Here is a 27,622-nt window from a genome sequence, read left to right on the forward strand (position 1 = left end):
TCGAACCGGTAACCTCAGCATTTCCAAGTCAATGCTTTATCCACTGCACCACCACAGGTCAGGCCTGTTCTGTTTTCTTCATAGCACTTATCACCACCTGGTTGTCCTGTCCATGAGTTTTACTCATTGTCTGTTTCCTTGTTTTGGAATGTAAGCTCTGTGAGAGTGGGGGCTTTGTTCAGTGTTTGGGTCCTGCACTTGGGAGGTCCTGCACTAAGTACACTTAGTGCTTTGCACATTGTATGTACTGAATAAAGATCTGGTAAATAAGTCAATTTGTTTAACCTGATACCTATATTTCATGAATGCAAGAACTAAGGGGAAGTGACTGGCCTCAAGTTACACAGTTAGTGGTAGACATGGGACTTAAATTCAGGTCATTAGTCTCTTAGGCAGTTTTTTTGTTTTTTCAAGAAAGAGAGAGAAAGACAAGGACAGGAAGGAAGAGAGACAAGAAGTATCAATTTGCAGTTGTGGCACTTTAGTTGTTCATTGATTGCTTTCTCATATGTGCCTTGACGGGGGGGGGGGGGGGTCCAGCTAAGCCAGTGACCCCTTGCTCAAGCTAGCAACCATGGGTTCATGTCTATGATCCCACATTCAAGCCAGCGACCCTGTGCTCAAGCTGGTGAGCCCACGCTCCAGCTGGCGACCTTGGGGTTTTGAATGTGGGTCCTCAGTGTTCCAGGCCCATGCTCTATACACTGTGCCATCACCTGGTCAGGCAGTTTTTTTCCAATACTCCACACTATTTTAATTTTTTAAAAGACTTTATTCATTCATTTTTTAGAGAAGGGAGAGAAAGAGAGAGAGAAGGGGGGTGGGAGCAGGAAACATTAATTCTCATATGTGCCCTGACTAGGCAAGCCCAGGATTTTGAACCAGCAACCTCAGCATTCTAGGATGATGCTTTATTCACTGCGCCACCACAGGGTAGGCCACACTATTTTAAATTTTTTCAGGTTTACCTTTATCTCTCTTCCTTTTTTTCCACACAAGTAAGTCTTTATGGGCTATGCCAAGAATACCACATAGGGCACACCAAACTCTACTCTTTCCCCCACTAAATTCCTATCTTCGGAGTTTGATTTGTTCAACAAAATGGGAGTGCCTACTCTGGGAGAGGAGATGAGGACATAATACTGAGCATAGCAGACACAGTTCTTGTCCTCAGGGAAATAATATCTACTTTGTGCATTTTATACTGCTTGGCATAAAGCGCTGTTACACCTGCCTGAATGAAAAGAGGAGTGATTTTTCCACTGAAGGTGTGAAGGAAGTTCTCATAGAACACTCCCCTCCCTGAAGCAACCTGACAACTCATTTCTCTCTAGGGCTGCCTTGCCTTGTGCCTGCCACATCTGGGAATGGCCTTGGCCCCAGGCTGAGCAGGGAAACAGCCCAGTATCTATTTTCAGTAGTTTAGTTTCCACACACTAAACTTTCCTTGACCCCAATCCTATTTGGAGAAGTTGACCCTGATCTGGGATGTTAGCTTTGAGGCCATGCCATTATGGGATAAAAATGACCACATAGGCCTCTGATACCTGTCACTGCCAACTGTTAGCAGGCAGTGCTAATGACTGTGATGCCAGTCAACTGTGCCTTACCAGAATTTTATGCTTCTTCTTTCTGCTGTGGATAAAAGGCATTCATTGGTAGTTCACAAGGATGCTAGATGGCACTTACATCCATCCTGAAACCTAGGGTGGCCAAAAGCATGTTTTGGCTTCTGCTCTATCACTGGAAGATGATCATAAATCCTAGGACAAAGACCCCGCCCTTCCTCCCAAGTGCAGGACCCAAACACTGATCCTTGAAAGGCCATGGACACTAGGTTATTTTCACTCTTCCATTGGTGTTGCCTTTCAGTAGTTAGAAAACCTTGATCCCCACTTAGAGACCTAGTGGGAAGAACCTTAGCCACTTAGGGGTGGCAGTGGCTATAAGGCAAAAGAGCCAATGAGGTTGGAAGTATTGTTTAGACCAGACTTGGCAGCTCTCCAGCTATGAAAGAAGGTTAAGGTCATTTAGGGGGTGGGAAGGGAGGAGCCTGGGAAAAGAACTACCGGCCACACCCCTGGGCTCTCTACTGGCAAGGTTCTATTTACTTCTCTCAAAAGCAAATTACTCACAGCTCAGTGGCTAGCAGTTCTTGGCCTGTGCTAACTCGGTCAGAAACTAGAGACCAGGCTAGGCTCCCCCTGCATTGCAGGAGAGTGGATGAAAGGAACCCAGGAAACCAAACTCCTAGGCAATGCTCCACACACACCCCAGAAATGCACTTTCTGCCCTAGAAAGTGGAGTTCAAGAGGCACAGAGCAAAAACAGCCATTAGCAATATTGCTCAGCAAAATATAGATATGAAAAGCTTCCTGTTCAGTGTTTTCCAGAAGTCCTAGGAAGGTGTCCTTGATTGATGGTTAGTCAATTGTCTATTTCCTTCTCAATAGAGAAACACTAACTATTCATTCCTGTCCCTGACCCAAATATTAACAACCATATTTAGTTTTATAAACACTTGATTGAGCCTGACCAGGCGGTGGCGCAGTGGATAGAGCGTCGGACTGGGATGCGGAGAACCCAGGTTCGAGACCCTGAGGCCACCAGCTTGAGCGTGGGTTCATCTGGCTTGAGCAAAAAAGCTCACCAGCTTGGACCCAAGGTCGCTGGCTTCAGCAAGGGGTTACTCAGTCTGCTGTAGCCCCACGGTCAAGGCACATATGAGAAAGCAATCAATGAACAACTAAAGTGTCACAACGAAAAATTGATGATTGATGCTTCTCGTCTCTCTCTCAGTTCCTGTCTGTCTGTCTCTATCTATCCGACTCTCTCTCTGTCCCTGTAAAAAAAACCCAAAAAACAAACAAATAAACACTTGATTGAAATTCTTACGATAATTTAACCCAAGCTAAATACAATAAAAGCAAATCTTGTCTGCTGAGCTCCACCACTAGACCCCTATTACTGGTCGTTGACCTCTGACCCAGGATGATGGTATAGTCTGGTGAATTGGGAAAAGCACGGGCCTTAGAGTTAGGAAGACCTCATACAAGCCACTTTCCTCAACTACAAAATGGAAGCCAGAATATTGATCTCACAGTCATGGGACTGTTGTAGGATAGTCATGGGACTGTTGTAGGATTATTTGATGTACTATGTCTGGTACATAAGTAAGTACTAACAATAGAGAACTGTTGTTTCAAGTTTCACTTCTAAGTGTCCACAATAACATTCTGGTTTGTCCATTTTTTTCCCTAAGGAAGTGGATGAACAGAGAAGCTATATAATTGTAACATTAGCTTATAAAAGTAACTGCATCTGGCCAATATTTACATTTCACTTATCAACTATGTGCCAGGCTGTGCTATGGGACAGGGATATAGAAGTGAATAAACAACCTGCCCTCCGAGAGCTTCCCTTCTGGTGTAAGACAGTAGATAAGTACAATATACTACAGGCCAGATGGTAACAAACACTACAAAGAAAATTAAGGCAGCCTGACCTGTGGTGGCACAGTGAATAAAGTGTCAACCTGGAATGCTGAAGTCACTGGTTTGAAACCCTGGACTTGCCTGGTCAAGGTACATATGGAAGTTGATGCTTCCTACTCCTCCCCCCCTTTTTTTTTCTCTCTCTCTCTCTCCTCTCTAAAATGAATACATAAAATCTTAAAAAAAAAATTAAGGCAGAGAAGGGAAATCAGCAGAGGAGCAGATTGCTCTTTTAAATAGGGTAGCCAGGCCTGACCTGTGGTGGCGCAGTGGGATAAAGTGTCGACCTGGAACACTAAGGTTGCTGGTTTGAAACCTTGGGCTTGCCTGGTCAAGGAACATATGGGAGTTGATGCTTCCTGCTCCTCCCCCTTCTCGCTCTCTCTCTCACTCCTCTCTCTCTAAAAATCAAAAATATTAAAAAAAAATTAAAGGAATCTCTCTGTCCAGTCCTTAAGAAGTTTCCATTAAAAAAATAAAAATAGGCCCTGGCCGGTTGGCTCAGCGGTAGAGCATCGGCCTAGCGTGCGGAGGACCCGGGTTCGATTCCCGGCCAGGGCACATAGGAGAAGCACCCATTTGCTTCTCCACCCCTCCGCCGCGCCTTCCTCTCTGTCTCTCTCTTCCCCTCCCGCAGCCAAGGCTCCATTGGAGCAGAGATGGCCCGGACGCTGGGGATGGCTCTGTGGCCTCTGCCTCAGGCGCTAGAGTGGCTCTGGTCGCAACATGGCGACGCCCAGGATGGGCAGAGCATCGCCCCCTGGTGGGCAGAGCGTCGCCCCATGGTGGGCGTGCCGGGTGGATCCCGGTCGGGCGCATGCGGGAGTCTGTCTGACTGTCTCTCCCTGTTTCCAGCTTCAGAAAAAAAAAAAAACAAAAAACAAAAAAATAAAAATAAAAAAAATAAAAATAGCCTGACCTGTGGTGGCGCAGTGGATAAAGCGTCGACCTGGAAATGCTAAGGTCACCGGTTCGAAACCCTGGGCTTGCCTGGTCAAGGCACATATGGGAGTTGATGCTTCCAGCTCCTCCCTTCCTTCTCTCTCTCTGTCTCTCCTCTCTCTCTCTCTCTCTGTCCTCTCTAAAATGAATAATAATAAAAAAATAAAATAAAATAAATAAAAATAAATAGGATACCCAGGGCAAACTGCTGATATATTTGAGCAGATTTTAAGAAGATGAAGGGGCCCTGGCCGGTTGGCTCAGCGGTAGAGCGTCGGCCTAGCGTGCGGAGGACCCGGGTTCGATTCCCGGCCAGGGCACATAGGAGAAGCGCCCATTTGCTTCTCCACCCCTCCGCCGCGCCTTCCTCTCTGTCTCTCTCGTCCCCTCCCGCAGCCAAGACTCCATTGGAGCAAAGATGGCCCGGGCGCTGGGGATGGCTCTGTGGCCTCTGCCCCAGGCGCTAGAGTGGCTCTGGTCGCAATATGGCGACACCCAGGAGGGTCGCAACATGGCGACGCCCAGGATGGGCAGAGCATCGCCCCCTGGTGGGCAGAGCGTCGCCCCCTGGTGGGCGTGCCGGGTGGATCCCGGTCGGGCGCATGCGGGAGTCTGTCTGACTGTCTCTCCCTGTTTCCAGCTTCAGAAAAATGAAAAAAAAAAAAAGAAGATGAAGGGTTGGATCATGCAGTTATCTGATGAGAGTATTCTGGACAGAGGAAACAGTAGTGCAAAGGCCCCAAGTTGGCAACAGCCCTGAATAGTATAGTGAGCAATGGGGAAGAGAGAAGACTAGAGGTAACAGCAAACTAGATAACTGAGGTTATGATAATGATCTGAACTTTAACTTATGAGAGGCTCTAAAGCAGGGGTCTCAAACTCGCGGCCCACCAAACAATTTTGTGTGGCCCGCAGACTAATCCATGAAGTTCAAAATATTTTGGATAAAATTAAGTAAGCCCGTGGATTAGTCTGCGGGCCGCACAAAATTGTTCGGCGGGCCGCATGTGGCCCCGCGGGCTGCAAGTTTGAGACCCCTGCTCTAAAGGATTTTGACCATACTTGGAAGGGAGAGAGATGAGAAACATCAATTCTTTTTTGCAGCTCCTTAGTTGTTCATTGACTGCTTTCTCATTTGTGCTACAGCAGAGTGAGTGACCCTTTGCTCAAGCCAGCGACCTTGGGGTCATGTCTATAATCCCATGCTCAAACTGGTGACCTTGGGGTTTTGGCCCTGGGTCCTCTGCATCCCAGAGGACACTCTATCTACTGCACCAGGCCAAACTTGGTTTTAAAAGGAACATTTTAGTTGCTATGTTGAGAATAGGTTCAACCAGGTCAAGCAGAAGCAGGGTAGCCAGTTTGGAGGATATTTCAAGGATCCAGGAAAGGTGTGTCTTAAACTACTGTGGTAGTGGCTGAATTGAGGATTAATTTTTGAAGAGTGGAACCAGACTGGATGTGAGAATGAAAGTAGTCAAGGATTTTTTTTTTTTGCTAAGCGATGGAGTTGCCATTTACTGAGAAAACTATGGGAGAGGTAGGTTATTAGGGAAAGATGGCATTTTAATTTTGGCATGTTCAAATGAAACGTCCAGAGATATTAATAAAGCACCTGAGCCTGACCAGGCGGTGGCGCAGTAGATAAGAGCGTTGGACTGGGATGCGGAAAACCCAGGTTCAAGACCCCGAGGTCGCCAGCTTGAGCATGGGCTCATCTGGCTTAAGGAAAAAAAAAAAAAAAAAAAGCTCACCAGCTTGGACCCAAGGTCGCTGGCTCGAGCAAGGGGTTCCTCAGTCTGCTGAAGGCCTACAGTCAAGGCACATATGAAAAAGCAATCAATGAAAAACTAAGGTGTCACAATGAAAAACTGATTGATGCTTCTCATCTCTCTTCGTTCCTGTCTGTCCCTATTTATCCCTCTCTCTTTCTGTCCCTGTAAAAAAAAAAAAAGAAAGAAAGCATCTGAATACTCTCATCAGGAAGCAGAGGAGAGCCAGTCTGGAGAAATTAATGGTTAAGTTGGAGGCTATCTCCAGATAAGTGGTTGTTTTACTGTTAACAATTTCTAAGAAAAATAGAGATCATCCCCTTTGCCAACTATTTCCAGAAGTTTCTTTCTAGAGCAGAGAATTTCAAGTCAAGTGCTGCAAGAATTTTAAAAACATGCGATACCTTACTATTTAGTCTGGGGCACTGAGTTCTTTTCCCTTAGATTGTCAAATAAAAAAGTGACCAAAAAAAAGTGATAACAGTCAATACAATAGCCATCTGGTGTGACTGAATCAAATTATACCTATTTTGGAGGTCAGACTGGCAAAAAAATATATTTTTTGGTGTGCTGCAGTAATTAGTTTATGTATGCCATGAGATGATCAAGATTGAGAATCACTGTTCTAGAGCATTATCAATTCCTTTGGCTATTTAAACCCACTTTATTTCAAGAGGCTAACCTGCTTTTAATGCCTAGAACTTCCTCTTGCAGGCAAAATGATCTCGACTTTCTTAAACGTGGAAGGTAACATGAAATATGGTGCAGAAACGACAGGGTCCAGGATGCCAACTTTTAGGGGAGAGAGCTGCAAGAACAGGACTCACATCCCCAAAAGGCCAAGCTTTTAAATAGTTTGAAAACAATAAAAAGCCTCACAAACGTCTTACCAAGATTTAATGTACATTTATTCTTAACACGTGGAACATATAGTATAAAGATTTCATACTGAATAAATGATATTCATTAAGCCAAAAAAGGAAAAAAGGAGGAATTTACACCAAGTTTTAGCTATACTGTTTGAAATACAAATATGCAGATTTTATCACTGAAAAAATCTCAATTGTGTTTCTTCATCAGTAACTTCAACTGAACCTAGAACTTTTTCACACCTCGATTAGAAAGAAAACAAAACAAAAACCCAGAAAAAAATAAACTATAAGTTGATTGGCTGCTGAGACAGCAAGGACTTTTTACAGAGACCTGTACAGCATTGCGCCAAGAGGGGCAATGTCTGGCAAGAGATTAAATAGCTGTGTCTCGCTTTGTGCAGGTCACCAACTTGTTAACTCGTCATACTATAAAGGGGTAGCTGGGAAGGGGACCAAACTGTGGGGACCCAAGGGTATGTGCAATGTACAACGTCATATATATACACACGTGGCAGCACAGCGGCTGCAGCTAAAGGTTAAAACCAGTTCTAAGAGGTGATCTCAGGGTTATTCATACAATCAAGGAGGAGAGAAAGAGGTCAGGGTGTTGTAGGTTCACACATGATACTTTGGGGGAAAAGCCTTTTTTTTTTCTCCTCAACGTTTTAACTAAAAACATTTTTAAAAACTACAGCTTGCTGCTGACCCAGCGTTTTTTTCTCTTGTTTCCATGTGAGACATTATTATTACAGTATGTTTACAGTATCAGGTGTACAGTACAGTACATGAAAGGGTCTACACTCTACTGCACAGGCCTCTCCAGTGAACAGAGTCTGTCCACAACTGCGAACTTCTCGGCTCCTGCAAGATTGTGAATGTACAACAATAAACCACACACAGTTCAGCAGTCACCTTTTTTGTCCTTCAGAGGGTTTTTTTTGTATTTTTTCCTTTTTTTTTTTTACCATTAAAAACAGTTATGAAATGTGGCGTCCCGTTGATGCAAGGACCAGGAAAGCCATTTTTATTTTAATTTTTTTCCCCAAACTCACTGTAAACAACAGTAACTTTGGTTAAAATAAAAAAGTCTTCTATGTAGGCAGAGCTTTGTCTTTTCAAATAGGGTGGGGTCCTGAGGGGAGTAAGGTGAGGACAAGGAATAGAAAGGTAGAAAGGTGAAGGGGGCTGGTAGGAAAGAGAAATAGGAGACTTTTTTCCCAAGGGAGAAGCTGGACAGCACAGGGTAAACTGGATTCTGAGGTGGTTTTGCATAAATAAAGGGCAACAGTCAGTTTCTAAGTTCTCCACACACGCACACACACACAGGGAGGGAGATGTCCCACGGCTGTCATGACTGGCCAATCAGAAACAGTACATCACAAATGACTTGTGAAACCAATGAGTTCATCAATGGCGATACCGAGATGTCCAACAGCCGTGACTCGTACAGCGTGAACTCTGAGTGGTTCTCGTCCACCTTGGCCAGGGCCAGCAGTGCACGGGCAGCCCGCCGCATCATGTCCACACTGGTTGGCTCAAAGGGCGGGTTCTGCATGTGAAGCAGGCTCGCCTGGCTCTGCTGGAACTGTGTGGCAGCAAGGCTATCCTCCAGGAAGCCCAGGAGGTTGCCGATGCTGCCCTTCTGCACTGCGATGGCACGGGCTGCCAGGCTGTCGCCCTGTGCCAGGTTGGCCAGTAGTACCACGGCCATCTCCCGGCATACCGGGTTCTTTCGGTCACTGAGGAAGCGCACCATGGTGCTATACAACTTCTCCAGGCGGCTGAAGGGGGGCGTGGCCAGAATAAGGTCCACATTGTTGTCCTGGATGCTGAGTTTGCTGAGGGTTTCCAAGACCAGTCTCTGGGGGGAGAGGACGGCGTTGGGGCCCAGGGTGGAGAAGGGGTCCTGGGCTTCAGCTGAAGGGCAGACTGCCCAGTGTAGGAGTCCATCCAGGACAGGCAGGCAAATGCTCTCAGGGTACGGGGAGAGGTCCAACTGCCCCGAGATGTTGGCTAGCGTGACCAAGGTGTTTTCCCGAAGCATCTCCAAGCAGTCCCACCACCACTCCACTTTGTTGCAGCTCACCCCTTGGTCCTGCTCCTCCTCCTTCTCATAAGTTAGTGGTGCCTGCTTCCGTTCTGGATGCTTGTGGTGTAGAAGGATCAGCTTGCCCAGGATCAGCAGCAGCCCTGGGTGTTTGGACATCTCAAAGTCGTTACCTGGCACAAATGACAGGCTTCGGATGGTATTGGAGACACAGACGCAGCGCTTGGCAAGGGAATCCTGCCAGTCCAGAAGGGTACACAGTGGGGTCTCATCTTTACTGTGGGGTTCATCCTCTAGGATCTTGATGTTCCGGTGGCTCTGTGCGGGGCTGATGCCGAATGGAAACTTGCTGCTCTCCTTCGTAGCCTCTGCACTCTTAGCTCCCTCCTCAGTCAACGTGCTAGACCGAGTAGACAACATATCATCCATAGTGGCTGTGATCCTTTTTTCTGGAGGGCCATCAGGTGGGGGGCCCTCCTGTTCTGTTGTCCCTGGTGTACACTCTGCTGTTGTGACATGCTTCTGGGTGATTGGTAGGCAGGCCACATGAGGCCGGGTAGGCAGCAGCTCTGTCTTACTCTCAAAGTGGGTCTGGATATGCTCAGTGGTGTCACCCCCACCAATCCGCCAGTGCAGCAGGCCACTGTCAAACTCCTGCACACGCCCAAGCTTATCTGAGCAGTCCACCACAAACGGATCATTCTTCTGCACAATCTTTACTGGAAGCTTGTCAAACTTACTAATAAGTTTCTCCTCACTATTCTCTGAGGCTGCCTTGTCCTTGCCTGAAAAGGCCATCTCCTCATCATTTTCAACTACTTCCTCTTCTTCTTCCTCCTCTAGTTTAGGACTTAGAAGGTCCTCCTCATCCTCCCCTTCCACAGGGGCTGGACTAGACGCCTTGCTGAATCTCCCAGGGTCCAGTAGTGTTCTCTGCCCTGGGTCACCCACCTCATACTCCTTTAAAATGCCAAAGATCTCAATCAGGCAACGTCGAAAATATTCCACAAGGAGCTCTAGCAACCCTGGGAGCTAAAAGAGAAAGGATAGGAAATAAATTAAGGGAGAAAAGTGGGATACAACTTGAGAGATCTCCAAGGGTCTTCCATCTGATCTCCCCCTTTTCCTTCTAGGTCAGATATTTGCATCACTGAGAAAAGCAGAGGTGCTTCCTCCCCAAAGGCTCTCCACAGTTAGTCCTTTTCATTTCTCTTCTGACTGACACAAAGTTCTTCCTTCTGCCCAACCAACCTTCCTTCATGTGAGCCTGCCTCCAGAACAGGAATGGTGACCAACAGCTCTGCAACTCACTACCGATGCCACTATCTCTCAGCCTCCTCTTTCTCAACCAATTTCTGGTTTTCTTCACCAGGCCGTTTGGTCTGAATGGTCATTGTCATTGTCCCTTTTTTTTTTTTGTTTAAATTAATTAATTTAGAGGCAGGGAGAGAGAAAGAGACAGGAACATTGAGCTGTTCCTGTATGTGCCCTGACTGGGGAATCGAACTGGCAACCTCTGCATTCCAAGACAATGATCTAACCAACTGAGCTATCCAGCCAGGGCTGTCATTGTCCCTCTTAAAATACTGTATTCCACTGCCAAATAGAGACCAAGACTAAACATGGTGGGATGATCCTCATGACATGAGAGGAGAGATGGAATGCAGTATGAACAAATGTTCATCTGCTCTCTTCTCTCCAAACTCCCCAACATTCTGATGTTGGATCTCCATGAATCATGCAACATAATGAGTGGTATGAAGCTTTGGTTTGCCAAACAGTGGTCCAAGTTGGTGCTAGGGCAACCCAAATTTCAGCTTGGATTCTGTATAGTCTATTTACCTCTAGAAGAAGACATTAATTTCCTGTAAGATCAATTTCTGGTGGAACAGTATAGCAGAATGGGAAAAATAAGGGCTTTTGCCCTGGCTTGGTAGCTCACTGGTTAGAATGTTATTCCTATGTGCCAAGGTTGCTGGTTCAATCCCCAGTCAGGGCACATATAAGAAACAACCAATGAATGCATAAATAAGCAGGAATCGATGTTTCTCTTTTTCTCTCTCTCAAATAAGTTTTAAAAAATAATAATTAAAAAAATAACAAAGGCTTTATTTATTTGGTGACAGACAGAAAGAGATACAGCGAGAGGGACAGAGAGGGACATACAGACAGAAAGGGAGAGATGAGAAGCATCAATTCTTTGTTGCGGCTCCTTAGGTGTTCGTTGATTGCTTCCTCATATCTGCGTTGACGGGGGCTATAGCAGAGCGAGTTCCCCTTGCTCAAGCCAGAGAGAGACCTGGGGTTCAAGCCCTGGGCTTCAAACCAGTGACCCCACACTCAAGCTGGTGAGCCCGTGCTCAAGCCGGATAAGCTGGTATTGCTCAAGCTGGTGACCTCAGGGTTTCGAACCTGGGTCCTCTGCGTCCCAGGCCAACACAGTAGTGATTGATATCCACTGCGCTACTGCCTGGTCAGGCTAAAATAAAGGCTTCAGAATTAGAAAAATCTAGATTTAAATTCTGGCTTTTCCAGGAACTAGCCATGTGGTTTAACTTTCCAAGCTGTAGTTTTCCCATCTTTAAGGAAAATCCTAAACTTGGCAGGGTTGTTATGAGGTCTAAATGAAATATATCAAATGCTTGGAATATGGAAATTGCTCATTTGCTCCTTTCCTTCTTCTTACTTTTTTTAAATGTTTATTGTATTGGTTTTAGAGAGAGAAAGAGAAAGGGAGAGAGGGAGAGAGATAGTAACACCGATCTGCTCTTATATGTGACCTGACCTGGGATTGAACTGGCAACGTCTGTGCTTCAAGACAATGCTCTAACCAACTAAGCTATTTGGCCAGGGCTGTTCCTTTACTTTCTCATGGGAGTCAATATTATGCAATAAAGTCAAGTTTTAAAATCAGAAAGACTGTTGCCCTGGCCAGGTAACACAGTTGGTTGGGGCATCATCCCGAAGCGCTGAGGTTGCCGGTTCAATCCCCAGTCAGGGCACATACAGGAACAGATCCATGTTCCTTTTTCTGTCCCTTCCTCTCTCGATAAAATCAATAAATAAAATTTAAAAAGAAAGAATCAGAAAGATGTTAACAGCTGTGTGAACCTAGGTGAAGATAAGACTCTGAACCTAGATAGTCATCTGTAAGTGGCCACAAAGCTATTGTATGACATGAAAGAATGTAAGAAGAACCTGGCACAAAGTGAGGGTACAATAAATGGGAACTATGTTATTTTCTTTTGAAAAAATATTTTATTTATTGATTTTTCTTCTCTTTTTAGAGATAGGAGAGAAAGAGAAAATAGGAGTGGGTGGGTGGGAAGCATCAACTCATAGTAGCTGCTTCTCCTATGTGCCTTGACCAGGAAAGCCCAGGGTTCCAAACCGGCGACCTCAGCATTCCAGGTTGCCGTTTCATCCAATGTGCCACCACAGGTTGGGTGGTACTTTTTTTGTTGTATTTTTCTGAAGTGAGAAATGGGGAGGCAGAGAAGAGAGACAGACTCCCCCGCATGTGCCTGACCGGGATCCACCCGGCAAGCCCACTAAGGGATGATGCTCTGCCCATCTGGGGTGTTGCTCCGTTGCAACCAGAGCCATTCTAGTGCCTGAAGCAGAGGCCCTGGAGCCATCTTCAGCGCCCGGGCCAACTTGGCTCCAATGGAGCCTTGGCTGCGGGAGAGGAAGAGAGAGATAGAGAAAGGAGAGGGGGAAGAGTGGAGAAGCAGATGGGCACTTCTCCTGTGTGCCCTGGCTGAGAATCAAACATAGGCCTTCCACATGCCGGGCCAACCAACTGAGCCAACCAACCAGGGCTGGGCATAACTTTTTAAAAACATTTTATTTTATTTATTTTATTGATTTTAGTGAGAGGAAGGGAGGAGGGAGAGAGGGAGAGAGGAAAAAAAAGGAGAGAAGGAGGGAAGAGGAGGAGGGAGAGAGAAGAACCCTAATCTGTTCCTATGTGTGCCCTGACCAAGGATCGAACAGGACGATACTCTTAACCAATGGAGCTATCTGGCCTGGGCTAAACAATAACTATATTAATAACAATGCCCCGTTAATTCCTTGAAAGATGGGTTAGTTGGTAGATGCTAAGGATGCTCAAAAGAAAGAGCAGAATGGTACAGCAGAAATTCTTCCCAATTACTGGGAAACTCAAGGTGCAAGTCCTGTGGAGAGAGGGTCTGGAGAATCATCTATGCAAGACATCCTTAAATACTACTCCCACCCCCACCCCCAAGCACATCCCATACTACACCTTAGGAGAATGAGATCAACAAAGATCTCTTCTATTCAGAGTGGATGAAATAAGAAAGGGAATAAAGAAACTATTCTCACTGATAAAGACCTCAGGTGGTTCTTGGTAGTCTAGAAAACATGGTGTCCTTGCTGACAACAGAATCTTACCAATACCAAAGAGTTTCTCTCAGATTCCCTTTGAAGACAACCTGATACCTTACATAAATTATTACTGTTTTCAATATTCTGGGCCCATGGCCAGTGGCAAAGTACTAGCATGGAAGGTATCAGAGAGAAAGCAAGAGAGAGGAGACCATGATGGCCAGGGATAACTTAATTCCCTGTGTCACTTAACACCATCAACTTCAAGAAAATACCAGGCCCTCCTAACCTTCCAATCTTCCTCAGGCACCTGTACTTACCTGACTGAGGTTGAAGGTCATGATGCTGTTGTCATCATACAGTAGGATGTTAATGGTGTCTAAGGCCCATGTGCTCTCTGCCAGCAGCCCAGACTTGAGGGACATCATTACCCGCCATGCCTCCGGAGTTCCTGAAACAAAACCTCCATGTCATCCACCCACCAAGCACAGGTTGGCTGGAGATCACCCCCAGGGCTGGCCTATCAGCCTTCACTGTTATGAAGATAACAAATGGAGGCAGTTCCTATTTGGGAGATGACATACATCTGCCCCTCATGGCTTCTAGGTCCTCTTAGGACATCGCTGCATAGCAATTCCTTGACTGTAAAAGCCTGAAATCAGCTGATTGCTTCCTTATCCAAATTTCCTTGGTTCTGTTTTAGTCAACACTGGACCAGATTTTACTTCATCCAGAGTATCAGGATGGAGTGAGAACAGTGGACAAGATGGAAAGAGATTACACAACCCAACCAGGGAGGTCTCCTTACCAATGTCTTTCATTGTAAGTCGCCTCCTCTGCTTTAACACAGGCTGTGTGGCTTCGACAGAGCCAGGTGGGAAGGTAATGTCACGCCGAATCATGGGAGGCTGCACAGGGGTAGGTGCTATGTGAGAGGCAGGTACAGGGGGCCCTGCCTTTTGCATCTTCATCCCAGAGTGCAGGAATGGAGACTTGCTAGGAGAGGTGCGGTTCTCCATTGGCCGGGCCAGGGGAGCAGGGCTCGATACCTGAGGAATGTGATTCTGCATGCTTGGTGGGGGCTGGTAGTTGGAAGGAGGGGGCCTTGTCATGGGGGGCACGGGAGCAGAGGGACCATACGGGGGCTGGCGTGTGCCATGGGAAGGCCACGAGCCTTCATGATTAGCCCTCTGATCCGTATGCAGCATTTCATCTGTTCGATTCACACCATGATAGGCGGGGCCCTGGGGGGCAGAGCCTGTGCTCTGCCTGTTGGCGTAATTGTAGGTCATGTCATTACGCCCTTGCCAAATGGTGCCTTGCTGAGCAACCTCAGCTGATGCCTGTATGGGACCACCCATCATTTGTGGTGGCATGTTCTGCTGGGCACTGGAGCCAGGGGGTGCTGAGACACGGTCTCGGCCAAACTGGAATGGAAACTGGTTCTGGGGGCCACTTGCTTGTCGGCGCTCAGTGGCAGCGGCAGCAGTGGCAGGATACGCGGTGCCATACTGGTTGTACACATCTTGCTGAGGGGAAGGCTGGGCAGCTTGTTGCTGGCTGGTGGGCTGGGGCTGGGCTGGGGGCAACTGTTGCTGCTGGGGCTGCCCCTGCCCCGTGCTGTACGGCATGCTGTACATCTCCCCTTCGTGCCGCTTGGCAGTAGGGCCATATGTGCTATCCATCGGCCGCTTGTAATTCTAAGACAGGGACAATCAGAAGGGAAGTTAATGCTTTGCACGCAGGAACACAAGAACCACGGCTCTACACAAGACATTGGGCTTCCTTCTGCCCCTCTTGAAGAGATACAGACTCCAAGAGAACAAAGAAATAACCTGTACAAATTATCTTTGAAAGTTATCTCTGAAAGCAGGACTCTTTCTCTATTCCCCTCTGGCTCTCCCTTGCTCTAAGTAGAAAAACAAAGAAAAGTTCAAAAATCAAAATAAGGCATGTCACTAGCCCTTTTGGAGAACTAGAAACTGGACTGGACTCCAAATAGAGAAAAGATTGAGGGCTTGGCTCTTTAGGCAAAACTAGTTATTTGGATGGCAGACCACAACCAAATGACCTAAAGTGAGCTTCTCAGACTTTCCATCTTAGTTTATAAAACTAGTGCTTTGTGTATCAGTCTACCTGATACCTTCCTCACCTGCTGCTGCTGCTGATACATTGTGGTCTGCTGGCTGGGGAAAGGGCTGCCAGAAGGGGTGCCTTGAGTGGAGAACTGATTGCCATAGGAATCATGTCTGCAGGAGGAAGAAAAACAGAAGATCAGGGTGGGAAATGGCAAAGACCAAGGCCCAGAAGCACTGAGACCAGGCTTCACTCACCGTTGTTGCTGCTGCTGCTGCTGTGGGGGATAGCGGCTAGGAGAATACATCCCCGAGTCTGGATTGGAAGGCATGAGATTCGGCTGTGGGGCTCCAGTGCCCATGTTTCCCTCGGGTCCTATTCCAGGCTCCGTCCTAAATAAAATTGGAGAATAATATTGAGTCCACTATAGCTGTGGGGTTCTGGGGTGGGACAGGAATGGGGGCCATGCTTACCTCACTCTGTCATAAGGACCTCCATAAGGATAGTGCTGTCGTGGTCCCATTGCCACATTTGCCAGCCCAGGGCCGGCAGCTCGGCTGTAGGGGTCCCCCATCCCGCCGTTGGGGCCCTGCCCTGAGGACATGAAGGGATCACTCCCTGGAGCTGAGTGCAGAAAGGCAGGCAGTGAAAAAACTGGTAGGTGAGCAAGCCTAGCAATATACACCTTGCTTGCCCCCAAGACCCATCCATGCCCTTTTCAGAGGTCAAGTTTATTCCTTTTGTTTTCCTGACAGGTTTAAAACAGAGGTCTAAAGAGGCCCCAATCAGCAAAGAGCATGTACTTTTAAGGGTTGGTAACAAGGTGAGACCAGGGAGAGGAAAATAAGAAAGGAGGCAGGGATAAAGAGGGGTGGTTAGGTCTGAAAATGCCTTATCTCAGAGGATGGCTTGACAAGAACACTGATTCACTCTCAACCTATCACCCCACTTCCCTGGCTCTGTCCTCAGGGTACAAGGCCAACAGCAATTGGTCACCTTTCCTCATGCTGCCATAAGGATCCTTATTTGGCTCGTAGGACATGCGCCCCATCATGTCAGAGGTATTCATACTGGGCTGGTACCCAGGGTTTGGAGTCATGGAATTCCGTTTCTGGAATGTGGGGTCACTTCCATCAGGAAAAGCATCCTGGATCCCGACTGAATTGCTCCTGCTCCAGAGCAAGGAAAGTCAATTAAACCCCAAATAAAGCAATTCCTCTGATAATGCAGGACATATGGGAGTCACTGTCTGGGCAAGCAGAGCAGGGACCACACCAGGCTGCACAGGAGCTCATGCACTTCTGTCCAAGGTACCCCAAATGACTTGCCTGTTTGTGGCCTTACCTCATGCCTGGCAGGGGGGGGATCTGACTGTGTGGTGTGGATGCTGGAGTTGGTGGCTTCAGGTCTCCCCCTTCTGCCATGGAACTGCTGGTTGACTGAGGAGTCTGTGGCCCCTGCATAGACCCTGATCCAGCTGTGGACAAAGATGCAGGGTGAGCAGGAAAGTGTTTAACTCTCACAGAAACACATGCTACCATCTCTTCAGAAAAGAGTATTTGTTATAAAATTAAAGCGAGGAAGCCTAAATCACCCTTCTCTACAGGAAATCTCAAGGCCAGGTCATAAAAAAGGGAACTTGGGGAGTCTATCATGGTCCTTGCCTTTTTTTTTTTTTTTTTTTTTTTTGAGAGAGAGAGAGAGAGAGACAGACAGACAGACAGGAAGGGAGAGAGATGAGAAGCATCAACTCATAGTTGTGGCACTTCAGTTGTTCACTGATTCATGCGTTCCTTGTCTAGGGAGCTCAGTCCGAGCCAGTGACCCCTTGCTCAAGCCAGCGACCGTGAAATCATGTCAAGGAACCCGCACTCAGGCTGGATGATCCCATGCTCAAGCTGGTGACCTTGAGGTTTTTTTTTGTTTGTTTGTTTGTTTTTTGACCTCGAGGTTTTGAACCTGGGACCTCAATGTCCCAGGCCAATGCTCTATCAACTGTGCCACCACCAGTCAGGCAAAATAGGTATAATTTTGATTTATTCACACTGGATGACTATTGTATTGGCTGTTTTCATTTTTTTAATTTGACAATTTAAAGGAAATGAGGTCAGTGCCCCTGACTAAATAGTCAGGCATTGTATGTTTTAAAAAGTCTTACAGCACACCAGTTGAAAATTGCTGCTCTGGCTCTGGCCAGGTAGCTCAGTTGGTTAGCTCATTGTCTTGATATGTTAAGGTTGCTGGCTCGACCCCTGGTCAGGGCACATAAAAGAATCAACCAATGAATGCAGAAATAAGGGGAACAACAAATCGATGTTTTTCTCTCTCTTTCTTCCTTCTTCTCTCTCTGAAATCAATTAAAAAAAAAGAAAAAAGAAAAGAAAATCGCTGCTCCAGTTGATGAGCACAGAACCAACAGTAATTATGTTTCCATTAGTTACCATTCCCAGAAGCAGATATCCCACTGCTTGGGCCTCCCTAGCTGATGAGTCATCTCAGGCACTCATTACACCCTCAGAGGTCAACACCAGAGCACATGTGTTTACACCAACCTTCTAGGAGTCCTGGCCTTCCCATGCTTGCCCAGGCCTCAGCTTCCTTTCACAAAGGAGAGCAGTCAGAGAGTTCCATTCATATCCCCTCCCCACCACCTCCTTCCCATTCATTACCATCTCAGCTCCCTGGGGAATTCAGGGCTCTAGTCTGAGCTGCATTCTAAGGTGCTGACATCAGTGGGCCAAAGCTCCCAGACTGTCTTGCCTTGCTATCTGTCAGATTTCCCCGCTCTGATGTCCCTCCCACTTGCTAGTTTACAAACATTTGGCAAGATGCCAGGTGCACAATGGAAATTAAAACTTAAGGCTACCTCCCAAGAGTTGCCACTGCCTGCTCTTTAGTCTGCCAACCTATTATATCTGTGACAGAGCACAGCATACATCTCTGGTGGTAGGTACTGGCAAAAAAGGTGAATACTACCCTTGAAGTATGAGCCTTGATGAGGCTCACCCAATTCCTACCTGGAGAGGGAGGCTGGATCTTAGGCTGGGACTTCTTGGAATCAGCAGCTGCAAAGATGTCTGGAGGAGGGTCTTCTCCCCGTTCAATCTTGCACTCAAAGGCATAGAGACATTGGATATACTGCTTTTTCAAGGAGCTGGCAGCACTGCTTGAAGTGCCCACATTGAGGTTGGTCGCAAGTTCCCGCCATTTTTTGTTCTTATTGACCTGTAAAACCAACCATAAGAGTCAAGGTACATCTTTCTGCCCACAAGTCCCAAACCCCATCAGGCTACCAGGTACTTATCTCTTGTGGAATCACAATTCTCAGTTAATCACAAAAGTTAACCCCACTCGGTGGATAGTCCATAAACATTAAATTCGTGGCTGGCTATCATCTACCCTCAGCAGGCTCTATCCACAGATCACTGCAACCATCAGACAAGGCAAATATAATAGGGCATATTTCATATCACTATTAATTAGATAACAGCTTTAAGGAGGTATAGTCTTTACAAATACATACTGCTGAAAAATCATGTGCAAATCACCAACAGATTAAAATCCTACTTTATTTTTTAAATTTATTGATTGATTTTAGAGAGAGAGGAAAGGAGACAGACAGAAACATCAATCTGTTCCTGTGTGCGCCCTGACTGGAAATTGAACCCGTAACCTTGCCATACCAGGACAATGCTCCAACTAACTGAGCTACCCATCCAGGGCTCAAATCTTATTTTATTTTGAGAGAGAGAGAGAGAAGGGAGAGAAATGAAGATGAGAAGCATCAACTTGTAGATGCGGCACTTTAGTTGTTCATTGATTGCTTCTCATACATGCCTTGACCAAGGGGGGGGGGGGGGCTCTAGCCAAACCAGTGACCCTGCACTCAAGCCAGCAACCTTGGGGTTTCCAACCTTAGACCTCTCAGCATCCCAAGTTGATTCTCTACCTACTGTGCCACCTCCAGTCAGGCCCTTTTTTTTTTTTTTTTTGTATTTTTCCGAAGCTGGAAACAGGGAGGCAGTCAGACAGATTCCTGCATGCGCCTGACCGGGATCCAACCGGCATGCCCACCAGGGGGCGATGCTCTGCCCATCTGGGGCATTGCTCTGTTGCAACCAGAGCCATTCTAGCGCCTGAGGCAGAGGCCACAGAGCCATCCTCAGCGCCCAGGCCAACTTTGCTCCAATGGAGCCTTGGCTGTGGGAGAGGAAGAGAGAGACAGAGAGGAAGGAGAGGGGGAGGGGTGGAGAAGCAGATGGGTACTTCTCCTGTGTGCCCTGGCTGGGAATCAAACCTAGGACTCCTGCACGCCAGGCCGACACTCTACCACTGAGCCAACCAGCCAGGGCTGTTTTTTTTCATAAACTTTATTAACGAGAAAGAATGGTGCAGTGTGCTTTTCTTTTAAAGACTTAATTTAGTACTCTGCAGCATTTTTTAGATTTTTTAAATTAATTTATTCAGTTTTAGAAAGAAAGAGGGGGGGAGAGAGAGAGAGAGAGAGAGAGAGAGAGAAGTGGGGAGGAGCTAGAAGCATTAACTCTCATATGTGCCTTGACTGGGCAAGTCCAGGGTTTCGAACATCGACCTCAGCATTCCAGGTCGACACTTTATTCACTGTGCCATTACAGGTCAAGCCAGGCCCAAATCTTATTTTAAAGGCACACATAGACCCTGGCCGGTTGGCTCAGCGGTAGAGCGTTGACCTGGCGTGCAGGGGACCCGGGTTTGATTCCCGGCCAGGGCACACAGGAGAAGCGCCCATTTGCTTCTCCAACCCCCCCCCCCTCCTTCCTCTCTGTCTCTCTCTTCCCATCCCGCAGCCAAGGCTCCATTTGAGCAAAGATGGCCCGGGCGCTGGGGATGGCTCCTTGGCCTCTGCCCCAGGCGCTAGAGTGGCTCTGGTCGCGGCAGAGCGACGCCCCGGAGGGGCAGAGCATCGCCCCCTGGTGGGCAGAGCGTTGCCCCTGGTGGGCGTGCCGGGTGGATCCCGGTCGGGCGCATGCGGGAGTCTGTCTGACTGTCTCTCCCCATTTCCAGCTTCAGAAAAATACCAAAAAAAAAAAAAAAAAAAAAAAGGCACACATAAAAACTAACATTATATAAAATGGAGATGTGTAGTAATACCAACAACCATTGTTGATAGGGTACATTCCAGAATCTTTCCCATCTTCAGGCCACCTGGGCCAGTCAACTGGAATGGCCCCTTCCTCTACATAAACCCTATTAATCCTTCAGAGGAACTCAGGACTCATCTTTTGCCTTCCTGGAGCCTGCACAAACTAATTTATAACTACTCTTTCTCCTCTGAACTGTCTTTAGAGTTCAGTCACATCATAGCATCTAAAAGGCTGGCATCCTTTTGCAAACCATGACAGGCTCAGGCTTTGAGATTCCCTCTGTACTTCATCTCAAGTTCAGAAGCCCACCTAATTAAAAGTATGCCAAACCTAACCTAATGTCCCCTTTCCCTACAGGCAGGAGAGGCTTGTGTGTGTGAAAATTAGTACCAAGGAGAACAGCAGGAATAAGCCCAGGGTCACTTCAGAAGCCTCTGTGGCTTTGCTTCCCACGCTACTTATGTGGCAGTGCACACGTGTCTTGTTTTGTTTTGTTTTCCTTTGTGGGGGAGGGAAATAAAGCTTGAAGGGAGAAGGAATTCATAACTGACTGTTGGTTGGCTTCATTCCAATCACTTTCTTTTCTGCTGGTGACAGCTGTTTTCCTCTTCTGATTTAGAAGGTTTGGAATACATCCCTCCCAGTCACGCCTTCCCTGAGCTCAGCCACAAACTCAGGCTCCTGATCTGATGACTACAGAACACACATAGCAGGAAAATATGCAAGCCAGTGTGCCGTCTGTCAGTGTCGTCTCACCCGTTCGTCGCCTGGGCTGAGTGTAAAACAAAGCTATAAGGTATCAGGACAGAGGCAAGGCTCAGGGCAGTGTTCAGTTCAGAGGTTTGTAGCAGAGATGAATTCATTCACTTCAGTCTCTCATACAGAGCAAGTGAACAAAATTTCCCAGCTCTTCTCTCTTCACAATTTCTACTATATAGCTCCTGAAATCTTACCTCCACTGAAAAGTTTCCTAGAAAGGGTCAGCAACTAGTTTTTCCTGCCCTTGCATCATCTTGCAGACCAATTATATGTAGCAGAAATCTTGCTGAAAGCTTTATTATTTCTAGCTTTAGACAGTCTAGCAGGGTACACTGTCCCTACTTGACAAGTAAGAAACATTAGGGCTCAGAGTGGTTACAAACCTTTATAAAGATCACATATAAGTGGCTAAGACAAGATTCAAAACCAGTCCTATCTCTCCAAATTTTGCCCTGGTCTACCATGCCAGACTGCCTTCCATAGAATCAGAATGCCCACAGACGTTCCTATCCTTGCAACACAGTGTAACTCTAGATATATGGTAAACGTAATGCTAATACCTCATCCTACCCAGGGAAGCCTCAGCCTTCTGGAAGTCTATCTTCTGGAAGCCCGTGCTCTCAAGTCTGTCAGTATGTGACTTGGAGAGTAGGAAAAGGTAATATCCCTGTGGGATGCATGATGCTAGTTGAAGCCACTGAGTACCTTGAGGCAGGCTGTTGAAACCACAGGGGAAGCCAAGTGCCAGGCACTCACCTGAGTCAATCCACCAATCTCCTTCACAGACACATAGAGGCGATAGAGGTCCAGAGGTTTCCTACCCACAGCAGGCAGATTTGTCATGCCCATGGCCTTCTCCTCAGTGAAGGCAAGATAACGGTCTACCCATATCTTCCTCTCAGGCTCACCACCCAGCTCATACAACTTGGTGATCTTCTCATTGGTTGTAGTAGAAGAACTGGATTTCTGGAAGGGGCAGATAGAGATTCTTAGGAACTGGTTAGATTAAAGCCTATGCCAAGGGTCTCAGGAGTCCCTTAATTAGGGCAGTGATAAAGCTTCTTATTCTGGGATGGTTACTGACACCTGCCCTGCCTTCATATGGTTGAAAGCCAAAAGGGAGCTAAACCTTCTTCCTATAAAGAAAGAAAAATACTAAACATTGGGTGCTGTGTTAGATGCCTTTCCATATTAGGTATTACAAATTATCCTCTTCTTAAAGCTAAGGGAGCAGGCCTAAGATTCATAGCTTTCAAGTAGCAGGGCTAAGTGTCAAATCTTTGTCCACCTAACATCAATGTCACTACCATTCCTGCACAATTTACCCAGGAGCTTGGACACTTTTAGAGACTGTTTTGGAGAACTCAAGAAACTCAAAACATGACCTTAGACAATGGGATCAACTATCACCTCTCAAAAAGGAAAGGTCTCCCAATTGCTTGAAAATTTTTGTTTGGATAGTATTCTGTCCAAGACGGGAGGATGGCAAAAAGGTGTGGGAACCAGAGGCGAAGGCCCATAGAAGGTGGCAGCTATGAATTTTTATTTCTCTTACTTTATAAGATAGGAAAAATGAGGTATAACAAAGAACAGAAATGTTTCAAATGACTCAAACATTGAACAGATCCCCAGGTTGCCACATGGCCCAACGGACAACACATTCCAGACCAACCTACAGGGAGGCCAAGGACCCAAATCCTACCTGCCTCATCTCCCCCTTTACAAACCATAGGGCACCAACCATTCCTGCTGTTCTTAGTATGGTCCATGAAGAGGAGAGCAACTAGTTGCCCATGGCACATACTGGCTATGGATAGGGGGCACAATTTCACAGAGAATTCTATACTGCAAGTCTGGTATATTTCCTCCGTTACAGACAGCTGTGAGAATATAATGCTTTTTTATACATCAGGACTCCTTAGACTAACTTAACCTAATTTAATGAGCTATTATCCTGGGACGCTTCATGATAAGAAGAGGAAACAACAATATTTTCTGAGACAACCTAGTTTTGTCATAAAAAGCTAGAGTCTAATCACCTTCTTGTTTTTCCTCCCTATCACTGGAAAGAATAAGACAGAAAGTTGAGAGGAGGCAAGATATAAATCATTACTTTGGATTTGGATTCTGTCTTGGGTGTCCCATCAGCCTTGTTGTTCATTTTGGTGGCTGGAGTTAACTTGACATCCCCAAGGCCCATCATCTCTGGGCTGGCTGCCATCCCTATAAGAGAAAAAAATATTCTTAAGTTTAATAGGTTTGTGATATGATCATTCTGGAAGAAATCTCTGAGCAATGACTAGGACTTACCTGCTGAATTGTTGGCCATGGTTCCACCCATTGGATATGGGGGTCCCTGAGGGTTGATCATGCCAGCCATGCTATTAATCCCTTGTCCATAGGGAGGTCCAGTTCCCATTATGCTCCCTTGATTCATATTGGGGTAGCCTGGTGGCCTGAGAAAGATGGAAAGAGGGAGAGAGAGAGGGGGAGAGGGGGAGAGGGGGAGAGAGGGAGAGAGGGAGAGAAGGAGAGGAAGAGAGAGAGAGAGAGAGAGAGAGAGAGAGAGAGAGAGAAAGGAGTTAAGAGACACTGAGCTTGCCTGACCAGGCTGTGGTGCAGTGGATAGAGCATCGGACTAGGATGTGGAAGGACCCAAGTTCGAGGCCCTGAGGTCGCCAGTTTGAGCGCGGGGTTACTCAGTCTGCTGAAGGCCCGCGGTCAAGGCACATATGAGAAAGCAATCAATGAACAACTAAGGTGTCACAAAGAAAAACTGATCATTGATGCTTCTCATCTCTCTTCGTTCCTGTCTGTCTGTCCCTATCTATCCCTCTCTCTGACTCTCTCCCTCTGTAAAAAAAAAAAAAAAAAGAGAGACAGAGAGAGATACTGAGCTTTCAGATTTAGGCTTGAGCAAAATAGGATTGTGTCAGCCAAGACCATTTAGTTAGGCTTACAAGGAAAAACCACAATCGTGCACTACCTGACTTATTTTTTTTTTTCATTTTTCTGAAGCTGGAAACAGGGAGAGACAGTCAGACAGACTCCCGCATGCGCCCGACCGGGATCCACCCGGCACGCCCACCAGGGGCGACGCTCTGCCCATCCTGGGCGTCGCCATGTTGCAACCAGAGCCACTCTAGCGCCTGAGGCAGAGGCCACAGAGCCATCCCCAGCGCCCGGGCCATCTTTGCTCCAATGGAGCCTTGGCTGCGGGAGGGGAGGAGAGAGACAGAGAGGAAAGCGCGGCAGAGGGGTGGAGAAGCAAATGGGCGCTTCTCCTGTGTGCCCTGGCCGGAATCGAACCCGGGTCCTCCGCACGCTAGGCTGACGCTCTACCGCTGAGCCAACCGGCCAGGGCTGACTTAGATATTTTTATCTTCTACTTCCCACAAAAGGTTCAAGCCCCAAATGGGAAACCATAGCTCAATTTTAAAGGAAGCACCCCTTGAAGAATAAAGTCCTACCCTGTCTCTTAAGTACTGCCAGCCTCAAAGCCACCTTCAAAGTCAAGAATGTTTCCATTTAAGAGCTCTCTATGCCAAAAGGCCCCAATTGCTCAATGTTACCATGCTTTGTCACATTAAATCCCAACCAAACTGCAGCCCTAAACAGCAAAGCACCTGGTGGTGGCAGGGAATGAAAGGGTCTGGAAGGCCTGTATTCTTTCTTGATGGGCCCACTACAAACCTTGTGCTTTCATCATTCTGAAGTAGTAACCAAACCAACCTCTTTACAGTTACAGTCAATCATCCTATTCTACCTTGGTTCATCAACATCCCAGTAAGGCTAGTCACTTTAAGAACTGTAGACACCAACAATGGAGTACCAGGACAGAGCCTTCAGAAACAGAGGAATTGACCCTGCTCATCTGGCTCAGTGGATAAAGCGTCAGCCCAGCATATGGATGTCCTGGGTTTAATTTCTGGTCAGAGCACATAAGAGAAGCGACCATCTGCTTCTCTCCCCCTCCCCCTCCCGCAGCTAGTGGCTCAAATGTCAGCCTCAGGTGCTAAAAATAGCTTGGTTGATTTGAGTATCGGTCCAAGACATAGGTTGCCGGATAGATCCCAGTAGGAGCACATGTGGGAGTCTGTCTCACTCTCTCCTCCCACTTATAAACAAAAACAAAAACAGAGAAATCACATTCTGTGGCCAAGGAAGAAGAGATGGATCTTCAACTCATTAAACCAAATCAATTGAACTTTTTGTGCATTAGCACCAGAGTCAAATGCACAGGACCACATAGAACAGTAGGAAATGAAAAAACTCTGAAGACTTATTTTTTCCTAATCAAAATAACTCATACTTCATAAAGTTCTTTACATATGATATCTGGTCATGTGAAATTTGATGCCAATTTAGGATACTTAAGAATCAGAACTTTCGTTGTGCTTCCTACTGTAAGAAATCCTACTCTTTAAAAAGCTCTCAGTAAAATGCATATTTACTAAGATGATGTGGTTTAGGTATATAAGTATCTCAATGACCTAAATGACTAATTTATTTCCTTGCACTGAGACCTTCTTCACTTCCCAGGACTTACCTGTTTTGGATAGAGTTGGCAGCAACATGCATGGCGACAGCAGTTTCTTGAGTTTTCCGGTTTATGCCCCCTGGTGGGGGACACATCCCTGACCCAACCTGAGTTGGCATATTGGCCATGTTAGGGCCATAAGGCCGGTTGCCCATGGAGGCATGACTCATTCTCCCTGGAGGGAGTGTGCCATAAGGTGGGATGCCAGGCTGCCCATGCATCTGACCTCCAGCACCCATAGGGTTCATGCTTCCAGCCATGCCTGCACTGGGGTAGTTAGCATTGGGCAAGGCATTATAGTTTGGCTGCCTGGGGTAGCCTCCTAAGAAGGGAGGAAGGAAAGAAGACACAGAAATGTGGTTAGTGACTTATTAGCAACTCACTAATATTGCTCAAACTCTAAAACTCCAAAGATGATAAACAATGGAAATCATTTGAGATTTGGTCTGAAAAGAGACTAATTTCATGGTAGCCTTTACATTATTAAAATTTTTTTTCAAAGTAAAAGGGGAGGGGGCAAAAGCATTGTTCCCTCATCTTAAAGATGGCACAGAGCAAGACTGGCTTTGCTGCTATACAGGCCCAACAACGCCCAGATTCTTTCCTTTCTACATCCTTGCCTTCTAGCCCATGCTACATGAAGGACATTCCAGCTTTAGTTTAGGGCCAGTTTTGAAGAAAAATCCATTCTACTAGGACTAATTTACTAAAAACACATATAATAACCAATAATTACCACTTATTAAGTGTCTTTGCTCAGTCTGGAGCTAAATGCCTTATCCCTATTTTATAGATGAAACAGAGGCACAGGGATATTCAAGGACTTTCCCATGGTGACAGTCCTGCCCTTGTTTAGTGCCTGGCCTTGGTGAATTATAAGCAAAGGAAGGTCCTACTCTTACACTCCAGGCAGCAGCATATCAGACAAGGAACTATTTTCTCATCTCATGTCTATGTACTCCTAACTGGGTAGAATACTCACCCTGTGGGCCGTACTGACTCCCCTGGGGACCATAGCTCCCCATGGAGTTCTGCTGGTAGGAGCCCATGCCTGTGTGCATCTGTCCTCCAGAAGGCTGACGTGGAGATAAGGCCGAGCCGGGCTGGGGGGAACTGTACTGGGGCATCTGGGGGTTCCTCTGCATGTAACCTATTTGTGGGTAGTGCCCATATAATTATTACCTCAGTACAATAGGAACAAATGCTTCCCCTTAACCTAGAACTTCACCATCTATAGTTTCTTTAGTAACTAATTGAAGAAAATCTCTCTTATTGCTATATAACTTTGTGCCATTTTAGCCACCCTCCAAAGAGACATAGCCATTAACCAGACTATGCCAACTCTTTCTACTAAATGGGGGTTTGAAAAGACAAACAGCAATTACAAAAAAACAAAATGGTACAGCATTTAAAGAGTAAAGATTCCATGATGAGTTTTAGCATCTGCTGACCAAATTGGATACAATGTATGTAGGGGGGACTCTATCAAAATACAGACACTGAGAAACAAGGAATGATTGTGGGGAAACAGTTCTGGAGCCACAACATGGCTAAGCCCACTCTTAACTTCGTAATTGTTGCTGGGATTGTCCTAAACTTCATGGTGATACAGTTTTCCAAAAGCTACTGCACTGGATAACCCAGTGT

General features: G+C 46.6%; 1 protein-coding gene across 2 annotated transcripts in view; it reads right to left on the reverse strand.

The window, feature by feature from the left end:
• Nucleotides 1-7,098: 7,098 nt before the first annotated feature.
• ARID1A (AT-rich interaction domain 1A) overlaps nucleotides 7,099-27,622 on the reverse strand; it is an 86,804-nt gene continuing 66,280 nt past the window's right edge. Inside the window, exons 7-20 of one of the 2 annotated variants that reach the window (XM_066270015.1) lie at nucleotides 26,958-27,125; nucleotides 25,985-26,297; nucleotides 23,746-23,891; nucleotides 23,549-23,658; nucleotides 22,192-22,401; nucleotides 18,571-18,778; nucleotides 16,898-17,030; nucleotides 16,550-16,722; nucleotides 16,027-16,177; nucleotides 15,811-15,945; nucleotides 15,630-15,726; nucleotides 14,286-15,177; nucleotides 13,798-13,928; nucleotides 7,099-10,159 (exon numbers count right to left, since the gene is read on the reverse strand). In XM_066270015.1, coding sequence (XP_066126112.1) covers nucleotides 8,429-10,159; nucleotides 13,798-13,928; nucleotides 14,286-15,177; nucleotides 15,630-15,726; nucleotides 15,811-15,945; nucleotides 16,027-16,177; nucleotides 16,550-16,722; nucleotides 16,898-17,030; nucleotides 18,571-18,778; nucleotides 22,192-22,401; nucleotides 23,549-23,658; nucleotides 23,746-23,891; nucleotides 25,985-26,297; nucleotides 26,958-27,125 — 4,598 coding nt within the window. In that variant the 3' untranslated portion in view covers nucleotides 7,099-8,428. Of the gene's footprint in view, nucleotides 10,160-13,797; nucleotides 13,929-14,285; nucleotides 15,178-15,629; nucleotides 15,727-15,810; nucleotides 15,946-16,026; nucleotides 16,178-16,549; nucleotides 16,726-16,897; nucleotides 17,031-18,570; nucleotides 18,779-22,191; nucleotides 22,402-23,548; nucleotides 23,659-23,745; nucleotides 23,892-25,984; nucleotides 26,298-26,957; nucleotides 27,126-27,622 lie in introns of both variants that reach the window. The other variant, XM_066270014.1, reaches the window with a different exon arrangement.

This window comes from Saccopteryx bilineata, chromosome 3 (assembly GCF_036850765.1).
Source record: "Saccopteryx bilineata isolate mSacBil1 chromosome 3, mSacBil1_pri_phased_curated, whole genome shotgun sequence".
Taxonomy (NCBI): Eukaryota; Metazoa; Chordata; class Mammalia; order Chiroptera; family Emballonuridae; genus Saccopteryx; species Saccopteryx bilineata.